This window comes from Siphateles boraxobius, unplaced genomic scaffold (assembly GCF_051911475.1).
Source record: "Siphateles boraxobius isolate OS27281-9 unplaced genomic scaffold, OSU_SipBor_1 66, whole genome shotgun sequence".
NCBI classification, from domain to species: domain Eukaryota; kingdom Metazoa; phylum Chordata; class Actinopteri; order Cypriniformes; family Leuciscidae; genus Siphateles; species Siphateles boraxobius.
In genome coordinates, this window is record NW_027509193.1 from 18,059,142 (window position 1) to 18,079,222 (window position 20,081).

General features: G+C 43.0%; 1 protein-coding gene across 1 annotated transcript in view; it reads right to left on the bottom strand.

Moving 5' to 3' along the window:
* shank1 (SH3 and multiple ankyrin repeat domains 1) overlaps positions 1 to 20,081 on the bottom strand; it is a 140,999-nt gene that overhangs the window by 2,821 nt on the left and 118,097 nt on the right. The window contains exons 20-26 of the mRNA XM_077212665.1: positions 10,942 to 10,950; positions 10,702 to 10,728; positions 10,545 to 10,601; positions 8,693 to 8,805; positions 8,397 to 8,517; positions 1,692 to 5,238; positions 255 to 1,157 (exon numbers count right to left, since the gene is read on the bottom strand). Of these exons, the coding sequence (XP_077068780.1) occupies positions 255 to 1,157; positions 1,692 to 5,238; positions 8,397 to 8,517; positions 8,693 to 8,805; positions 10,545 to 10,601; positions 10,702 to 10,728; positions 10,942 to 10,950 (4,777 nt within the window). The remainder of the gene's footprint in view (positions 1 to 254; positions 1,158 to 1,691; positions 5,239 to 8,396; positions 8,518 to 8,692; positions 8,806 to 10,544; positions 10,602 to 10,701; positions 10,729 to 10,941; positions 10,951 to 20,081) is intronic.

A 20,081-nucleotide genomic window follows, 5' to 3' on the forward strand; every position in this document is an offset into this window, starting at 1 on the left:
TCTTTATAAGGAAGTAAATTTAGTTCTGTTCATCCCCCACTTTCTGTTCTCCATCTCTTTCCCCATGCCATCCTGGACCCCATGCAGCAGCCCACTCCAAATGTTCCCATAAGTTAGCAATCAATAGCATATCAACGTTTCACCTCATCTGTACTAGCTTTATTTCTCATGCACTAATCCTTTCTCACCCTAATCCCTCTCCATCGCTGTCCTCCCTTGTGTCTCTCTGCCTCCCCTTCTTTCTCTCCTCTCACCTGTCCATCACTCTCCTGAGCGCCCTCTCAATGTTCATACGATGGCCAACCCTGGTCACACCCAGGTCCAGGTAGTCGTCCTTAGTAAGAGAGGGCAGGTGCGTGCCATCGATCTCGTTGTCTAGGAAACGCTCCCTGTGCTCACCCAGGTTCAGGTAGCCCAGCCAATCCGCAACGTCATACTTAGTCCAGTATGGGAGTGGTTTGGAGGCAAAGGGTTTGGTGGGTGAAGGGGGTGGGAGGTGGGGGTAACTCAGGCAAGTGGGTGGAGGAATGGGGTGAAGAGGTGGGGATGAAGTCCCTGACAGGAAGTGGGTGGGGGACAGGGAGCGAGAGACCACCAGAGAGGAATTCGGAGGCGGGGGAGCACCCGAGGGGGCAAAGAGAGGGGGAGAGGGGGAGAAGTAGGGGTCCCCAAGGGGATTGGCAGGTGAGGGTGGAGTAATAGAACCACGGAGGTCATAAAGGCTGCTATAGAGGGGTGTGGTGGGGAGAATAGGAAGAGAAGAGGGGCGGGGAGGGCCAAGCTTGGGCCGGTCAGATGGAGAAATTAACGGGCTGGGTGCTCGCCTGCGCTGGGCGTGATGTGACTCTGCCTTACGAGACTCTCGGCTGGGGATAAATTGGAACTCCAGGGCTTTGGTTCGATAAACGGGCCGGTGTTTGGGCGAGGTGGGGTATGGTGAATATGAAGAGGGAGATACAGGTGAGTGGGACCTGGGAGGAGGCTGGGATGAGGCAGCAGGGGGCTGAGGGGAAGGAGATCGAGCCCAGTTTGGGAAGAGTGGCTGGGAGGAAGGGGTCGGGGAGGGAGACAAGGCAGGCTGAGAGAGATGAACAGGAGATGGGGAGCTAGAGCGGACCGAGGGAGGACTCAGTGCACCTGTGGAGTCCTCTGAGAACCTGAAATAAGAAAATTTAAGCACAAATTACAACATATTATTAAAACACAAATTGAGTCAAAAGACTGAAAGATTAGACAAAAGGAGAAAAAAAGAAGAAAAAAAGAAACGAAAAAAATGACAGTAAAGAGAAAGAGAGCAAGACGGTATAGTGAAGCAGTTACCTGTGTCTGATGTGGGACAGACATATGGACATGGACAGTGCAATAAAAAGCAGAAATCACAAAAAGAGAGGAACAGTTTAAACAGACACAATTACACAATACACACACAGTTCTGTGGTGTTTGAGACATTGTTAATAAAAATGGCAGTTACAAAACCATTTTAGAGCAATGTCGTAAATTAACTGTTAGTCTAAATACCCAAGGAGTCATTTAACTAAATGGTTCAGATTTCTATGACTTCAGGCATCCCAAATCACACAATGCTCATGCAGCTGAGAAACTCTCATGCCAAATGCCTCCTTTCAAGGCCACCATGCAGACATTAACATATAGCCATGCACATAAACCTTTACTGATAACACACAAATACCTATGCCGGCTCAGTGATCTCTGAGCCCCCCAGTTCTCTGTTCCTTTGCTCCTCTGCTGTAATTTGGTGCTTAGTTCGTTGATGATGCTTGCCTTCATACCGGACACGGGAGGATGCAGCTTACGTGCCTCCACATATGTCCCCACAGTCTGGCCCCCTCCCTCCCCCATGGTCCCAGCCGACCCATCACCCCACAGAGGTTTTATCTCTGGAGTGTGTGGACGGTCAAAGTACATTACAGAGGAGCGAGCGATCCCTGGCCCTTCCCTCATCACATAGCCATCACGGGTATTAAAATCTTCCTCATCTCCCTCTTCTGCATCATCCTCTTCCTCTTCCTCCTCCCTACGACGGTGGTAGGCAGGGGGTGCCGTGCTGGTTTGGTGCCGAAGATCTCCAGGCCGGCTGCCTTCTCTGTACCTCTGTGTTTTTGGGTAGGTGGATGCAGTGCTGGCGGCTTTGGCATTGTGCATTTCAAAAGTCTGTCCATCAAGGTAGCTCATGTAAGACTCTAAAAAGTCTGCCCCACTTGTTCTGTCAGCCTCGGTTGACCCACCTCTCTCTCCAACTCCTCCAATGCTACCTATCCCTGCTCTCTCTAACCTCTCTCTGACCCCACTACCACTGAGTGCAAGGATGTTGTCTAAGTGATGATCACTGCTGCTTCGGCTGTCCAGCTCCTCAATCCCAGAATCCACCACTGTCTCCTGGGACTCGCCGCTCTTGGCTGCAGCTGCACAGGGTGGTGGACGATGCTCTGCACTAGGCCGCCTGCTACCACCTGTAGCTACTGTGGAGACAGTTGCCATTCGTGTGTGTGGTATGACAGCGGCAGCAGAAGTAGTACTAGAAGAAGAGGCAACAGTTGTAGAAGCAGTTGTAGAACAGCTTGCGGTCACAGTTGAGGCGCCTCTGAGAGAAACAGAAGTTGCAGGGGTGGATGTTGCTACTGGGGGCCCCCGGTAGGCAGGTGGAGCTGGAATAGAGAGAGGAGGTGGTGTGGGAGAAGAGGAGCGCCCAGTAGAGTGTGTACTGTTGTATAAGTGTTGCGACTGAGATAGGCCAAACGGTCTATGGTAGGAGGTGGGTGGTGGCGGAGGTGATACAGAGGGAGGTGGAGGTGGCCCAGAGGGCTGCAAGGTAGAGGGGGAGGGAGGCGGAAGAGGGTTGGGGGAAGATGGAGAGGGAGACGGGGCTGACTGGGTTAGGTTGGCAACCTCACTGTCATAGGAAGTAAGACTGGAAGTTGTGGAATCTCCTGCCTGGGGTGAAGGCAGTGGTGTGTGAGGTGGGAACCCAGCCATAAAGGAGTCTTTTGTAGGGGGAGGAGGTGGTGGGGGAGGTGGTGGTGGAGGATGAAGCTGCTGACGGGCTGTCACATTGTGAGACATCATTGCAGAGTAGCTCAAACCACGATCAAAACTATTGGCAAACTCCAGAGGTGGAGGGAGGGGATCGACAAAAACAAACTCATCATCTGCATCTACCGAGGGAGCTGGGGGAGGAAGAACCATCAGACCTGTGCCACTTCCACCTTCACCTGTGGCTCCTACTGAAGGACGTTTAGGGGCTGATGTTGAAGGAGGAGATGGTGGTGTTAATGAAAGGATGTATGCCCCAGCCTCACTCTCCATCCTCAAGAACGAGGGGCGTCGAGACTGCTGGGTCGTTAGCTGTGTAGACTGTTGCAGTAACTGGGTCTGAGCTTTTTCTATTTCTCTCTCTCTTTCTCGTGACCTCTCTCTCTGACGCTCTCTTTCACGCTCTTTGTAGGTGGGCTGATAGTGCTGAGACTGATAGTGGTGCGTGTGGACAGTTTTGTCCTCAGAGAAACGAACCCTTAGGCCTTCTCTGGGAGCAGAGGTGCTAGCAGCTTCCCTATCTGCACGCTCTCCTACCCCTGCTTCCTCACCCCAACTGCTCCCTGCTCCACGCAGGATCCTAGGAGATGGAGGGCGAGTGGATGTGGTGGTGGCAGCTAATGATGAGGAGGTAACAAGGTATGAAGAGGAGCTTGAGGACTGAGCAGCAGAGGAGGTTGCAGTGGAAGAAGATGCCATTGAGTAAGAGTTGTGTGATGTTGATTGTGCAGTGGATGAGGGAAAGGCCCCAATGCTGGACAATTGACGGCTAAAATGGTGTTCAGTAGTCCTCTCCCTACGTATGCGACCATCATCCTTCAAGGCACGTTCACGTGCAGCCAATGCCAAGCCTAGTGGGGATGAAGGGTCCAGGACTTTCCCTGTTAATGGGTGAATGAACGTTGTAGTGGAGGCTTGCTGCTGTTGTTGTTGTCGGCCTTCTGCCCCATAGAAGTCAGCAGGTACAGACTTAGGCTGGTAATCCCCAGGAGGAGCAGGTGAGGAGTACTCAGGCAGGCCAAAGGCAGGAGGCATACTGCGTGTGTGGTGGATAAAGGTATCACCTGAGAACATGCCTTCATCTATAGATTTGGATGGTCGCAGACGTGGTGAAGGCTGGGAACTCAGCTGTTGTTGGGAATTCTGGGTCCGTCCTCCTGCTCCACCCAACTCTTCCTCAGCAGAAAGAAAAAAGGAGGCACTCTTTCGTCGTGCTTCATGGAATCGCTCTCGATCCCTGCGAGCTGCCCCTACTATGGCAGCACCAAACTGGCTGGTGAAGTCCAAACTGTCTTGCATACGAAGTGATGGCAGTGATGGGGGTGGAGGAGCAGGTATAGATGGAGGGACTGGTGGTGGAACAGTGGGTGCAGGTGGGGGAACAACAGGTTGGGGTTTAGAACTGTCACTCTCTCCTGGAGGAGGCGGTTCAGCTTCCACGCTGCTGCCTTGGCTACTGCGACCACTGCTGCTGGTGGAAGGCGCTTTAACAATTATGGTTGGGATAGGAATGGAGCTCTTCTCCACGGACCCCTTCCCTTCCAGTGTGCCCTGGCCCTGACGCAGATCCTCCACCTTTGACTGCTTCACCAAGGGCCCCTTCCCTCTCCGGGCACCACCTTTTGGTACACCACCTGCCCCTGCTCCTGTCCCTATCGCACTGCGGTCCATCCTGGAAGGTTGGCCCTGTGTAGTCTGCTGCTGTTGGGGTATCACAGTAGCGACACTGGTGGGTGGGACTGCGTTGCTGTAGCCCCTTCTCAACACTGTAGCCTTGGCCCCTGCTGCTCCTCCAGACCCTACAAGGTCCCCTGTGTACCCAATCACCTTCCTGGAGGCAGTCCTGCTTGGCACGGAGGGATGGGCTTGAGCATGGGAATAAGCAAGGTCCCCGGCCCCGGGTCCAGTAGGTGGTCCAGGGGACCTGTCTCGGGGTCCATGAGTGACATGTACTGACTGTGAGTAGAGCTGATAATGTGCAGAAGAGGAAGTGGATTGGGACACAGAAACAGACGGTTGCTGGGATGTCTTGCCCCTAAAGCCAAGAGGAGGAGCTGAGGAGAAAGGGGGCTCAGGGGGAGCTGTAGTAGGAGGAGGAGGTATGTCATCTGGGCCAGGTACTGAAAGACTGCGGGCAAACTTCATGGTTGGAGGATGAAGGAACTGCTTCTCCTCCTCAGGAACCCCTGAAGAAAAAGATAACAAAGAGGAGAGAGTTTAAATACCTTTTCAAGGAAAGTAATGAAGGGAGAAATAATAGAAAGGATAACATGTTACAAAACAAAAAAGGTATGCTTGAGAACGAAGAAGAATGTATGACAGCTGGAATTGAGAAAAGAAGAAAAATAAAACATATCTTCATTTCCTATGAGCAGAGGGCAAACAAAACGGGATACAGAAATTGAGACCATCTTGTAGTATGTCTGTCTGTCTGTCTGCTTGTCTGTTTGTTACCTTAACGGGTTAGTTCACTCAAAAATTAAAATTCTGTCAGTAATTCCTCACCCTCATGTTGTTCCAACCCCGTAAGACTTTCGTTCATCTTCGGAACACAAATTAAGATTTTTTTTATGAAATCTGAGAACTCATAGGCTACAAGGTAATTGATATCAGCCCAGAAAAGTTAGTAAAGACATCGTTAAAATAGTCCAAGTGACTACAGTGGGTCAACTAAGTTTATCAAGCGACGAGAATACTTTTTGTGCGCAAAAAAACTAAAATAATGACTTTATTCAACCATCTCTTCTCTTCCATGTCATTCTCCTAAGCTGTTGACGTAGTGTAACAGCGCAACGCTTCTGGGTTGCATGTCAGAACGTAGTGAGCCTACGTTCTGACGTATAACCCAGAAGCGCTGCGCTGTTACACTACGTGAACTCACTCAGAGGCCCACACAAAAGAAAATTAATAGTTGAATAAAGTCGTTATTTTTGTTGTTTTTTTGCGCACAAAAAGTGTTGTCGTCACTTGACAAACTTAAGGTTGAGCCACTGTAGTCACTTGGACTATTTTAATGATTTATTTACAAGTTTTCTGGGCTGTCACATATCAATTACCTAGAAGCCTATGAAGGAGTGAGCCAGCACCCAGAATTCATCAAAATATCTTAATTTGTGTTCCGAAGATGAAAGAAAGTCTTACGGTGTTGGAACAACGTGAGGGTGAGTAATTACTGACAGAATTTTCATTTTTGGGTGAACTAACCCTTTAACTGATCTCCCAGCATGAACATGTACAAGCCATTCACTTCTCTGCTTTCGCAATGCTGTTTTGTGTCAGTGCAGACTTTAGTTACAGTATATTAAAAGTTATATATAAAATTTCACTACGGCTGTTAAAAACCTTTGTACTACCATTGGTCTTTGGCAATTAAGTAATAGGTAGGTGTGCACGGAGGCTCCGCCTTCTTTCAAGCTGAAATCTTTATTATTTAAGGTTAGGGTGAGTCCGTCGAGGTCAGATATATGTGAGTAAAAACATGAACACACTGGAGAGCCGCTTTACAGTAGAAAATGAATTTGTACTTCTGATGAGATGAGGCACTGACACTGTTTATATCTAATATGGTAAAGCTGCTTGATTTTAAGCAATCTATTGTATAAAGTGCTATATAAATAAGTGTGACGTGACTACTAGAGTGCCGAATTGCAGAGCTCATGCAAACACATCCACGTTGCTATGATCAGATGCTTTTCTTATGCTTTATTAAAAAATGCTTGCTGTTTTCTCAATTTTGTTGTGCGTTTATTTTTTTATTGAGAGGAAAGTGCGCAGCACATATATACATATTCATCTAAATGCTGTTCTCAGCAGCGTAGGTGGCGTCAGATGTTCTCTAACAGTATATCGCTGCTCAAGTATTTCAAACTTCGTTTTACCCATTGAAGGGCCGTGCATTTCAAACCTAGGCCTTCAGTGAATTAATAACTTTTAATAGCATGGCAGTGCACAGATTCTCTATAATTGTTGTGAAATTGCTGTTTTCATTTTGCACCGGCAGTTATAGGGTTAATGCATTGAGTTGAATGCGGAAAAGGACGGGTAGAGAGAAACGAGCGAGTGAGTTCGGCTGGTGCGTTAGTGTTCAGTTGTTCTTGAATTCCGATTATAAGTTCAGAAACGGAGCCTCCCTTGTCTTGTCCTTCAAGGGTTACAATAGTCCCTTGTCAGACGTTACAATAGTTTGAATATTTGAAAAAAAAACATTAGATCATAAATTACCAGAAAAATTAATTAAAAAAAATTAAGAAAATCCTATTCACCACGGAAAAAACGGGGGCAAAAAAAAGCAGTATACTCACCAAAACTACTGATTATGTTTTACACAAAATCCATCCTAATTTCTTTCCTCAAAAAGACTTCAATTACTCTGCTGTACAGGTTATCTGTGAATAAGGGATTTTTTCCGGTAGTATTGAACCTGCTGGGGGTCGAGGAGGGAAAGAAACATTAATTTGTGGGTTGAAAAACTATTAAATCTACAGGAATTTATTTTAGTTTATGCAGTTCGCTACAGATGCGGTTAGCTAGCTCAGCCTCTGACTAGTAATAGTACGCGCTCTGACCACCCAATCAAAGGACGTGAAAATGCCGACGTTATTGTGCGCCTGCTAGATGGCCCCGGTGCAGTCAAATCGAAATCTGATTGGCTGATTAAATCTGACTGATTATCTGATCGGTCAAAGGAATGGTTTCATTTCCATTCATTTAAGCTACAGGCACCCGCACTGTCGATTCTGAAAGCCTCAAGGCAGATTTATTCTACCCTGGCAACACATGATGGCTAAAATATAATTGGATAAAAGCGCTAAAATAAATATATAATACTGGAAGCAGCGCAACCAAGAGAAAAGCTGTGAGATTAAGAGAATGGACTATTGGGAATAATTTAATACTCATTCATGGAAAAAATATATTAAAGTGCAAGACAGTGATTCTGATAGTGTTTAGGCCAGCAGAGGCCTTGCTGGCCCTGACGGCCCACCACTGGTTTTACCCCTAGGCGAAGAACAAAAAAAACAAAATTTCGTTGCGAGTATATCGGGGCCTTTATGTTGAGCGCCAGATGAAAGAAATAACATTCCCCTTTGCTATGACAATTTATCTCTTCTGTAACCCAGGCAAACTCCTGACAAGATTCTTATGGACCGTTTCAACAAACTGAAATGTACAGTCAGACTAGAGCAACTAGAGCAATAAAGCATTACAGATTATAAGTATTAAAGCAAACCCACAGTTGCACTCTTTTGAGTGCTCTAAACGCACATACCATAGACGTATAGCAGTATGGCTAAACAGACAGACAGGTGGGCAGACAGACAGGTGGACTAACAGACAGCCTCACCGATGGACTTCTGTCGCAGCATACCGTGCGGAGGGCCATGGCCAGACACAAATTGACCACGGTCGTAGCCTAGCCCTGCCCCAGATGATGTCATCCCCATTCCCGATTGGTCGAAATTTGGCTGCCAAAAGACATGGGGAGAAAGTAGATGATTTTCATTGAACATTATGGATACATTTTTAAAAGTCTGCAAATTTGCTGAAATAATTCTGCAAAACATAGCTCAGTAAACCCAGAGCGTCAATACCTCATTCCATAATCATCATGATCTTTGTGATGGTAATCTACACACATACCTCATTATAAAAGCCTCTGCCCCGTTCTCTTTTTACCCCCTGAGCCCGGGGTCCTGGAGCTTCATTGGTACTGATGGACTGCTGTGCTGCTGCTAAAATCTCATCCAATTTATCTGACATAGAATAATAGAGAGAAAAAAGAAAGAATTAATTAATTAACTTACAAACAATTTATTCTTGGCTTGAATTAGTTTGAACTAAAGGAATTGTTCACTCAAAAAATAAAAAATAATATTTTTAATAACATTTTTTGTGATTTTCCTACCCATATTATTTTGAAATCCTTTTTTTTCCCTTCCACTGAATAAAATAGTTATTTTTAGCAAAATACCCAAGCTGCTCTTTTCAATACAACAAAAGTAAATTGTGGACACAGCTGTCAAGCAAGTTTGTCAATGAATTATAGTATAAACTAAATTTCAGCTTACGCTGTAAACCCTTATGCTCAAAAAAAGAATTTGTTTAAGTAAGGTAAACTTAAATTAAACAAATTAGTTTATTTAATTTGTTTAATCAAATTAACTTGTATGAGTATTTAGAAATGTATTTTGGGTGTCTTAACTGTTTAATTGTTTTGAGTTTTATGAATTTGTTCTTTTAATTTAGACAAACTTAAATTTAACTGAAACTGGGCAGGGATTTCTATTTCCCAGCATGCTTTGCCAAGACACTCGAAAGGGAGAGTAAATGCTAAAATTAAGTGTCAAGTGTATGAATTAGCTTACTCAAATATTTAAAGTTAAGAGCAATCAAAGAACTGTCAGTTCTGCTTGCTTAAACTTTGAATTTCTTAACTTAAAAGATTTGATGGAACTGATTACCTCAAATTTTATTTATTCGGGTTTAAAGTATACTATACCACAGTGGTACCTGCAACTGTATGCTCTGTCCAAACCATGAATGACCTGAGAAAAAATTTATCTGAGAATATTTTAGAAATTATAATGTTTCCCGTATCTCTGTCGGCTGAACTAGCAATGCCAATGAATCATTTGTGAAATAATCATTCAATCAAAAACGGCCTGAATTTATTAGCAATTCAGTTTAGATTAATTTGTATCACTTCATTGAATCATTTGGTTTCTCGGTCAGTATATGCGAGAACACAAAAAAATGACGATGATGGATGAAGTGGATGTTCATACCAACAATCAATTGAAACAAAAGGCTGAGGTAACTTTGAGAAACTTCAACAAGTGCTAAGTGAATAAGGGGCCATTCACAAGGAAAAGGTGTACACCCGCGCTGTTTTAAATTGTAAACATGCACTATATGTATATTTTTTTACAACTGTATCACGTTTTGTTGTTTATGTGTTTTAAAATTTGTGCTGTCAAAAAACACATTTTCGTTCTGCTCAGGTGTTGCGTTCATTTATTGTTTTGTCGAAGGGTCTCTAGATGTGCATTAGCCAATAGATACATGAATGGATGAATGTACTGGAATTCATATTCTCAAGAAAATGATAAATGCTTCATAAAAAGTTGAATTGAACCCCGACCTCCCCTTTTCTGTGTGTACCCTTAGATAAAATCCTGCAGGTGCCCCTGCTATACCCCACACAAAACAATAATTTGGCTTCAGAAGACTTGGAATATAGTTTACAAGACTTGGACTATTGTTATGATGCTTCACAGTGCTTTTTTTTGTATTTTTTCAATTACAATTACAATTTTCATTGTAAGACAGCAGCTCAGTAATTCTGCTTAACTTCTATTTAGTGCTCAGTCATACAGGTTCGAGTTAATAAATGATGACTGAATATAATTTTTTTTGGAGAAATATCCCTTTATTTATTTACTTTATATATGACTAGACATATGACAATGCATACAACTATTGACCCTCTTACTCAAAGCCATCTGATAAACTGTCCTCTTCTTCTCTGTAGCTTGTGAAGACTCGAACTCTGTAACAGAGGGACAAGTTTTATCTTATAAGAATTATTTACAGACCCATTAGGTCAAGTGTCTCATACAAGACACAGAGAGTGGAACAAAGAGCTTTACCTGATTTTTTTTTCCATGGGGCAGAGGCTGTGATCAAGCAAACAGAGAGTCTATGTAAGGTGGAAAACCTAATACTCTGTGAGCTGTTAATGCTGCAATCACATTCCCTTCAGCTAACAAATAGGTTAAAGACTTTTTTACATTTTATTAACACTCCTTTCCACGATACACACAAAATGCACACCCAAACTTGTACAAATGCAACCTAAACAAAACAAGAGAAACTGAAGTGCCTCTTACCTCTGTCCACTGTGTAGGGAATGCCAGGACAGACAAAAAGATTAGGGAGGTTATAAGACAGATTAGTTAGGGCTTCAATCACTAAGAAAACAACCTGTGCGACAAGTGTGGAGGAAAGGTTAAAAAAGCCACAGGTGAGTTTGTAGGGAGAGTGTATGTGTGTGTAATGTCTTATCCTGTTATTGTCACTTGCACTTTGTGTCACATGTATAGTATAGCCTTCTCTGTCAGCGGTGAGGACTACACATGTGATAAATGTAGGGGGATAGTCAGGCTGACGGAGAAGATTTCAAAACTAGAGATGCATCCAAACTTTAATCGAGGATCATAAGAATGCAAGGGCTTTAGATACTGCTTTGGATGCGACTAGCATAGTGAACTCTGTACATTGTTCGGTAGGGATGGGAATCGAAAACCGGTTCCACTCGAGAACCGGTTCTAAATTTTACGATCCATCGATATTGTATGCCCTCGACGTTAACGAGTCCTCTTATCGATGCTCCTGCTCTGAGTCAGCCATAGTATGTACAGACCGTGAACTCACAACTGTCCCTTTTGTCCTTTATCAAGCACCATAGCACCGCGTCCAAAGATAATCTTTGTCCTGCAAAGTCTTATTTGATCAGTGAGTAAAATTGTCTCTCTCTGGTAATGTAGATGAACCGCTGCGCTTGTGACAGGGCGCATGTTAAACTGATCGAGCAGAGAGAGAGAGAGAGAGAGAGCCCCGGTCGCGCGCACGCACTCTCTCTCTTCGGAGCAAGGCGAAAGTAGGCTTCACCGTCTCAAAACCAAGCGCTGTCTTCCTCTCTCCCTCGCACATATTAATCAAAATAAACGACACGATGGTAAGGTAGGGAGACTAAAGTTTTATGTGGAGCATTCGGCGATTTGTTTTTCCTGAATTGCCGCTGGGTGTGAATTGTGCTAAAATACGTTGCCTTATCTTCTCTGAAAAGTCTTCCGCACATTCAGCTGACATAATCACACTTCAAATAAACGAAAAAAAACGATCCAGTGATGAAATGTTTTCTGTGATGACACACATCTTGTGGGATGTCCCAACTGGTGGGATAATCACACAACGCGCACACGTCCGATAATGACACGTCCAATTCGCGAACTAATGACTCATTTGAACCGATTCGTTTTAATGAATGGTTAAAACAACTGATCTTTCCAACACTGAACTCACGGGACGTTTAATCGGTGTATAACTAATCGGTAACACTTTACAATAAGGTTCCATTTATTACAGAAATTACATAAAAAGTACAGTTTGCTTAGTCAAGTGTAAGCATTAAAACGACTTGTTTTCCCCCCCGAAAAAGACTACTTTTTCCCACACAGTGCTATCAGGAATCGATAAGAGAATCGTTAAAGAATCGGATCGATAAGCAGAATCGTTAGTGGCATTGATATTGATAAAATCTTATCAATTCCCATCCCTATTGTTCGGTTCCGGCTGTAGAGCCCGTGCAGCAGGACAACTGGGTGACCGTGAGACGCTGTAGTCGCGGGAAAAACACCGCTCTTCTGTTCCGATTACAACATTAAACGGGTTCTCCCCACTCAGTGAAACACCTACTGAGAATCCTGCTGAATGTGCTCTAGTTCAGTGGTTCTCAACTCCAGTACTCGGGACCCACTGCTCTGCACATTTTTTATGTCTCCTTATTTAACACACCTGATTCAGATCACCAGCTCTTTAGGAGAGACTCCTTGATCTGAACTGAGTGTGTCAGATAAGAGAGACATACAAAATGTGCAGAGCAGTGGGTCCCGAGGACTGGAGTTGAGAACCACTGCTCTAGTTATTGGTGATTCTATTATACGGAACGTGAAAATAGAGACACCAGCCACCATATTCACATATTTACCGGGAGCCAGAGTGCCTGACATCAAAGCAAATTTAAAAGTGCTGGCTAATGCTGATTGTAAATTATCTAAGATTATAATTCCAAGATTCCAAGATTATAAACACCCCCCAAGATTACTGTTATAAAAAAACGAGCCAGGTTTGAAAGGAAAAGGGGGTGGTGTTGCTGTAATCTATAGTAATATCTTCAGAATTACTGAGAAGTCTAGTTTCAAATATAATTCTTTTGAAGTGTTGGTGCTTAATGTAACACTATCTAGTGTAAATGATAAATTGCACTTGACATTTGTGCTAGCTGTATACAGGCCACCAGGGCACCATACAGACTTTATCAAAGAATTTGCTGACTTTCTATCAGAGTTAGTACTGGCTGCAGATAAAGTCCTAATTGTTGGTGATTTTAATATACATGTAGATAATGAAAAAGAAGCATTGGGATTGGCATTTAGAGACATTCTGAACTCTACTGGAGTTAGACAACAAATGTCAGGACCCACTCATTCCATAATCATACTTTAGATCTAATATTTTCACATAGAATCAATGTTAATGCCGTTGAAATTCTTCAGCAGAGCGATGACATCTCAGATCGTCTAGTCTTGTGTATACTCCATTTAGGCAAGGTTGCAAAGCCGACTCCGTGTTACAAATATGTTAGAACTATCACTTCTGCCACTAAAGATTGCTTTATTACTAATATTCCTGATCAGTTTCATCTCCTTAGCATCCCAGATAGCTTAGAAGAACCTGATATTGCGACAGAAACTTTTGACTCTCCATTTTCCAGCACTTTAGACACAGTTGCTCCTTTGCGCTTAAAGGTGCTCTAAGCGATGTCGGGTGACGTCACTTCTTGTTGACGTTTAAAGTATTGTCAAACAAAACGAAGGCTAGCTAGACCCTCCCTCCTCCTTATCCGCGCACTAACCCCCCAAACCCCACCCCCAGACCCTTCTTATCGGTTATTGGCTGGAACAGTTTGGTATGTTTCGTGGTGCGGGTAAGTCCAGTTTGTTTTTGTTGTCGTTTGTGGAGCCTGGGGTGTCTAGCGCATAGTGAGTAGATGTTTTTGTATGTGACAAAAAATGTTTTGCCCTAAAAAAGCGTGACATCGCTTTGAGCACCTTTAAAGAAGATTAAAGAAAATAGTCCAACGCCGTGGTACAACGAACACACTCGGGCCCAAAATAGAGCAGCCAGAAAAATGGAGTGCATCTGGAAGAAAACAAAACTAGACGTCTTTCGAATTTCGTGGAGAGAGAGCACGATTGCGTACAGAAAAGCCTTAAAAACTGCTAGATATGCTTATTTTTCGACTCTCTTAAAAGAAAACAAACACAACCCTAGGTATTTATTTGACACAGTGGCTAAATTAACAAGACATAAAGCTTCTACTTCTGAAGTTTCCAAAGAGCATAGCAGTAATGACTTTATGAACTTCTTTACTTACAAGACTGATAATATTAGAGATCACATTATAACTATGCAACCATCTACTACAGGTGCTGGTCAACGAATTAGAATTATTTTAAATAGTGCAATCATGAAATTCTTTGAATGCATTTTTTGTGCAGAAAGCAAATCAGGTGTTCACCGCACCTGTCCTACTCGTTAGACTAATCACAGAACTCGTTATCTGGAAAAAAATTTGCTCAGCTGAGCTTTCCAAAAGGCCCATTTAGGCCATTTAACTGTGACACTGTTGTTTTATTGAATTAGAATAATGGTGAAAGCGTTTCATTGAATTGCAATAATTTTTATTATAATTACAATCATCACTTTCTCAGTATTTTGTGGCTGCCCCTTTGGCTTGTATGACTGCCTGAAGTCTCCGCGGCATCGATTTGACCAGCTTGTCGCAAGTTTCCGCACTCACAGCTTCCCAGGCAGTGGCGATGTTCTGCTTCAGTTGGTCCAGCGTAGTAGGCTTTCTGTCGCGAATTTTCCGCTTGACGATGGCCCAAAGGCTTTCAATGACATTGAGGTCAGGCGAGTTGGCCGGCCATGCCAAAACTTCAAGCTGTTTTTTAGTGAACCAATCTTTGGTCGACTTTGCCGCATGAGCCGGTGCAAGATCCTGTTGAAATATGAAGTCTTCTTCGCCGAACTGTTCCTCAACAGTCGGAATCAGGAACGTTTCCAGAACATCTTGATATACGGCAGCATTGACAGTCTTCTTGAGGAAGCAGAGTTTCCCTACACCTCGAGCGGACATGCATCCCCAGACCATAAAGCTCTGGGGAAACTTGACGGATCTTTTCACGCACTCGTGGTTGTAGGTTTCGCCACCACGACGCCAGACACGAGGACCTTGGTCACCGAAGGAGATGCAGAAGCGTGATTCGTCACTGAAGACCACTTTCTGCCAGTCTTCAGCAGTCCACTCGCCGTGTTCTTTGGCCCACTTCAGCTGTTTCACCATTTGTTTCTTGTTCAGCATCGGTTTTACTGCTGGAACGCGAGATTTGAAGCCGAGTTCGCGCAGACGACGGTAAGTGGTTGATCTGGAGACGTCAGCGCCGGTCTGCTTGTTCCACAAGTCGGTGAGCTCGGAAGTGGACTTGAACCGGTTGCTGACTGCGATCTTTCTCAGCTGCTTGTTGTCGCGAGCAGAAGTTTTTCGGACGCCGGAACAGTTGGTGCGCTTGCTGCAGTTTTTCTTGAGAGCTTTGCAGACGGAAGACTGGCTGATGCCGAGCTGCTCAGCAATTTTAGTTTGGGTCAAGCCTTGTTGGCGAAGGGCTTGAATTTGAGCCACTATTCCGGTTGAGAGGTCGCGCTGCTTACCCATGATTGATTTTACAACTTAGAAATTCTACTCAACCCTGACTTTATACTGCACAGTGAACACTCTTCACAGAAAACAAAAATTTGAGCATTTATTCTAATTCAATGAAACGCTTTCACCATTATTCTAATTCAATAAAACAACAGTGTCACAGTTAAATGGCCTAAATGGGCCTTTTGGAAAGCTCAGCTGAGCAAATTTTTTTCCAGATAACGAGTTCTGTGATTAGTCTAACGAGTAGGACAGGTGCGGTGAACACCTGATTTGCTTTCTGCACAAAAAATGCATTCAAAGAATTTCATGATTGCACTATTTAAAATAATTCTAATTCGTTGACCAGCACCTGTACAGTATCACCTCAGTCAGGGCATTGTAATGTCCCTGAGGAAAAATTCCATTCATTTGTTGCAATAGGAGAGGAAGAATTGTCTAAATTCTTTAAATCATCTAAATCATCAACATGTATGTTAGACCCTATATCGACTAAGCTACTGAAAGAAATGCTTCAGAGGTCATAGATCCTCTTCTTAATATCATTAATTCATCTTTGTCACTAGGATATGTTACAAAAACCTTTAAGCTGGCTATTAATAAACCTCTTATTAAAAGAGTTTAAAAATGTAACTTGATCCTAGAGAATTAGTCAATTACAGGCCGATCTCAAATCTACCCTTTTTGTCAAAGATACTAGAAAAAGCAGTATCCTCACAACTATGCTCCTTTTTTAGAAAGAAAAGGTATCTGCGAGGATTTCTAGTCAGGATTTAGACCGTACCATAGTACTGAGACTGCTCTCATTAGAGTTACAAATGATTTGCTCTTATCATCCGATCGTGGTTGTATTTCTCTATTAGTGTTACTTGATCTTAGTGCTGCATTTGATACCATTGACCACAATATTCTTTTAAATAGAGTAGAAAATGATGTTGGCATTAGTGGAATTGCATTAGCCTTCTTTAAATCATACTTATCTGACTGTAATCAGTTTGTAGCAGTAAATGAAGAAATGTCTTTTCGATCACAAGTTCAGTATGGAGTATCACAAGGCTCAGTACTAGGACCGTTGCTGTTCACTCTGTACATGCTACCCTTGGGAGATATCATTAGGAAGCATGGGATTAGTTTTCACTGTTATGCCGTTGATACTCAACTCTATATCTCTTCGCGCCCCGACGAAACTTGCCAATTCCAGAAATTAACGGTATGCATAGCTGATGTTTGGATGACTAGTAATTTCCTATTACTTAATTCTTTAAAAACATTTTCTAATGATTGGACCAAAAACGTCTACACGTACTAACCTAGAAAACTGTCTAACAATTGATGGCTGCTCTGTCAAGTCTTCGTCTTCAGTTAGGAACCTGGGTGTGCTCTTTGACACCAATCTTTCATTTGAAAGCCGTGTTTCTAGCATCTGTAAAACCGCATTTTTCCATCTTAAAAATATATATAAATTACGACATAAGCTTTCAATGAAAAATGCCGAACAGTTAGTTCATGCGTTCATGACCACAAGGATAGATTATTGTTTTGATCTTATGGGTGGTTGTCCACGCATAATAGACAAACTAAAGCTGGTCCGAAACGCAGCAGCTAGAGTTCTTACTAGAGCCAGGAAGTATGACCATATTAGCCTGGTTCTGTCAACACTGCATTGGCTCCCTATTAAACATCGTATATATTTTAAAATATTGCGGACTACTTAAAAAGTACTAAATGGTTTAGCTCCCCAGTACTTGAGCGAGCTCTTAACGCATTATAGTCCTTCACGTCTATTGCAATCTCAAAACTCTGGCCAGTTGGTAATACCTAGAATATCAAAATTTACCACCTAAACTCTGGAACAGTCTTCCTAACATTGTCCGGGAGGCAGACACACTCTGTCAGTTTAAATCTAGACTGAAAACACATCTCTTTAACCTGGCATACACAGAGAAAATTATACATTCCTATTATTCAAATCAGTTAAATGATTATTAGTCTGCACTAATTTCTACCGGGAACACTTCCTATAACACCGGATGTACTCGTTACATCATAAGAAGAATGGCATCTACGCTAATGTTAGTCTTTCTGCTTATTCTCAGGTTAACTGTTATCAGCTGGATCAAGGCCGTTTCCAGATCGGATGGTGGACCTGCTCCTAGACACGATCACAACGCATGATGTAGTCAGCCGGATCCGGGCCGTATCCAGACCAGATGGAGGACCTGCACCAAGACACGACCACAACACATCTCTGAAGTGTCACCAGAGATTGTGTCAACTAGACTCTACCCCTGTGAATGCCTCATCGACACAACAGCCATCGACACTGATCCTCAACAAACCCGTCTCCATACCGGCGTGATTTCGATCTTCAACAAGATAGAACTGGATAATATTCTGATTGTTCCAAACCAATCTGACTTCTGACCTATAATGCTGCCTGAATCATAATCATACACTGTTCGTTCTTTGGCCAGAGGAGAACTGATGAAGTTTTGGTTCCTTGCCACTGTCGCCTTCTTCAACCTTTGTTGCCATTGGCTTGGCTTGCTTAGTTGGGGACATTAAATGTAACATTTAATTTAAAATTCAACAATAACATTGATCTGCCTGCATTGACACTATTATACAAGAACTGAACTGAGCTGGATGATGACATCACGGTTTACTTCAGAGCGGCTATATATAAATGGAGTAAATGAATAACTTTTTTAAAACAAAAATGAAACTTCACTGAACTTACTTAAGCTGGACTGTGATGCTATTTTCTTCTGGAAACAAACTTTTTTGCATTATTTTCCTGTTATCTCTCTAAAGCTCCTTTGAAACAATCTATATTGTAAAAAGTGCAGGGTTCTCAAGTCTCACGCATTGGCCGTGAGACACACGCAATTCAACTAGTTCACACGTTCACACGCCACACCGTGTATTTCTCACGCTGAAAAGGAATGCCAACCAAGTTGTCCTGCGAGCTTTATATATAACGTTGTATTCGAGGCGCAGGCACACAAAGTGAAGTCTCCTGCCGCCAGCACGTATCTCGGCCAGATTGCGTTCGTTACTAGCTAGGCATCATAGATGCGCGAAGCCGCGAATACGCGGAAGTTGACGGAACATTCTCGGCGTCCGTACGTTCGTTACTAGGTAACCAACAACATCGCGCGAACACACGTCGTGATGGAGAAGGTAAATTGGAAGAAAGCTCGTCTAACATTTTGAGGCTAGAACATTTAATATATAGCCCATCGTATACATTACTATTGATGCAGTCAAAAACTCTACAACTACTTTGCAACCAGGCCAGAAGCTTTGGCTCAGTTTGGCTAGCTTACGTTATCTGAAACTAAGGGAAATGTTAGTGGGGTATGGGAAGGAATGAAGATGCATTTCTTCATTTTATTTTAAATTATATATTATACTGTATTAATAGTCTTTCTAGTTACATTAAGGCAACATGTATTAAAGCAAAGTGCTCTGGCTAATATTTTATATCCTGTCAAAACATACATTAATCTGGGCCATTGCATTTGTATTTTTCAAAGATGTCAGGGAAAAAGCAAAAATATATTTAATTTTTCTGGGCACCAAAGGGTAAGCCCCCTAAAAAGGTTGCAAGGCATCAAAATGTGCAACAAACACTTACAACACAAAACACATTTCATAAGCTGGATTGTGTAGCCTACTCTCTTGTGTACACAAACACAGACACACATACTCTAATATGTCCATTTGTTCACAATGTCCCACCACACAATAATTCAAAATGCAAAAAGATTTGTAATTCCAAACTGTTTGGAGCAATTTGTTATATTTTTGTAATTTTGAAATATAATATTAAAGAGTATATTTGATGTGATGAATTGCGCTGTCATTTATCAGATTTACCAATTGTTATAATTTCAATTTGTGCTGGTTAATTATGAACAATGGGTAAAATTGGGGGGCGGGGATGGGTGGGGGCGGGGCTCCATTAGGGCTCATCCCCTAACCGCATGTGATCTCACTCCAAGCTTTTGATAAAACTTGAGAACCCTGAAAGTGCTATATAAATAAATGTGAATTGACTTGACTTGTAAGTGTTTCTGTGTGCATATAAACCTGAGGGATTCTGGGGGAATTAGAGGAGGGCCGATCTGCTTGCCTGTAAAGGCTAATCATCTGCCCTTTTGTCTTCATAGAGTTGTTTCTGTCTTTTTCATTTAACTGCCTTTTATAAGGTACAGTACCATTGCAGCGAGACATTAATGCCAGCACAATCTCGGATATCTTTAGATCCCGGCAGCCAATGAGGTGAGCTTGTGAAGATTCGAACTTGTAACAGAGGGACAAGTTTCATCTTATAAGAAATATTTGCAGACCCATTAGGTCAAGAGTCTCATTAGAACAGCACCGACCTTTTTTATTTTTTATTTTCAAGGCTTGCATCTTGGAACCTTTTTCAAGGTTTGCGCTCTCGAGCCACCAGACACTGTTGTTGTGCAAATG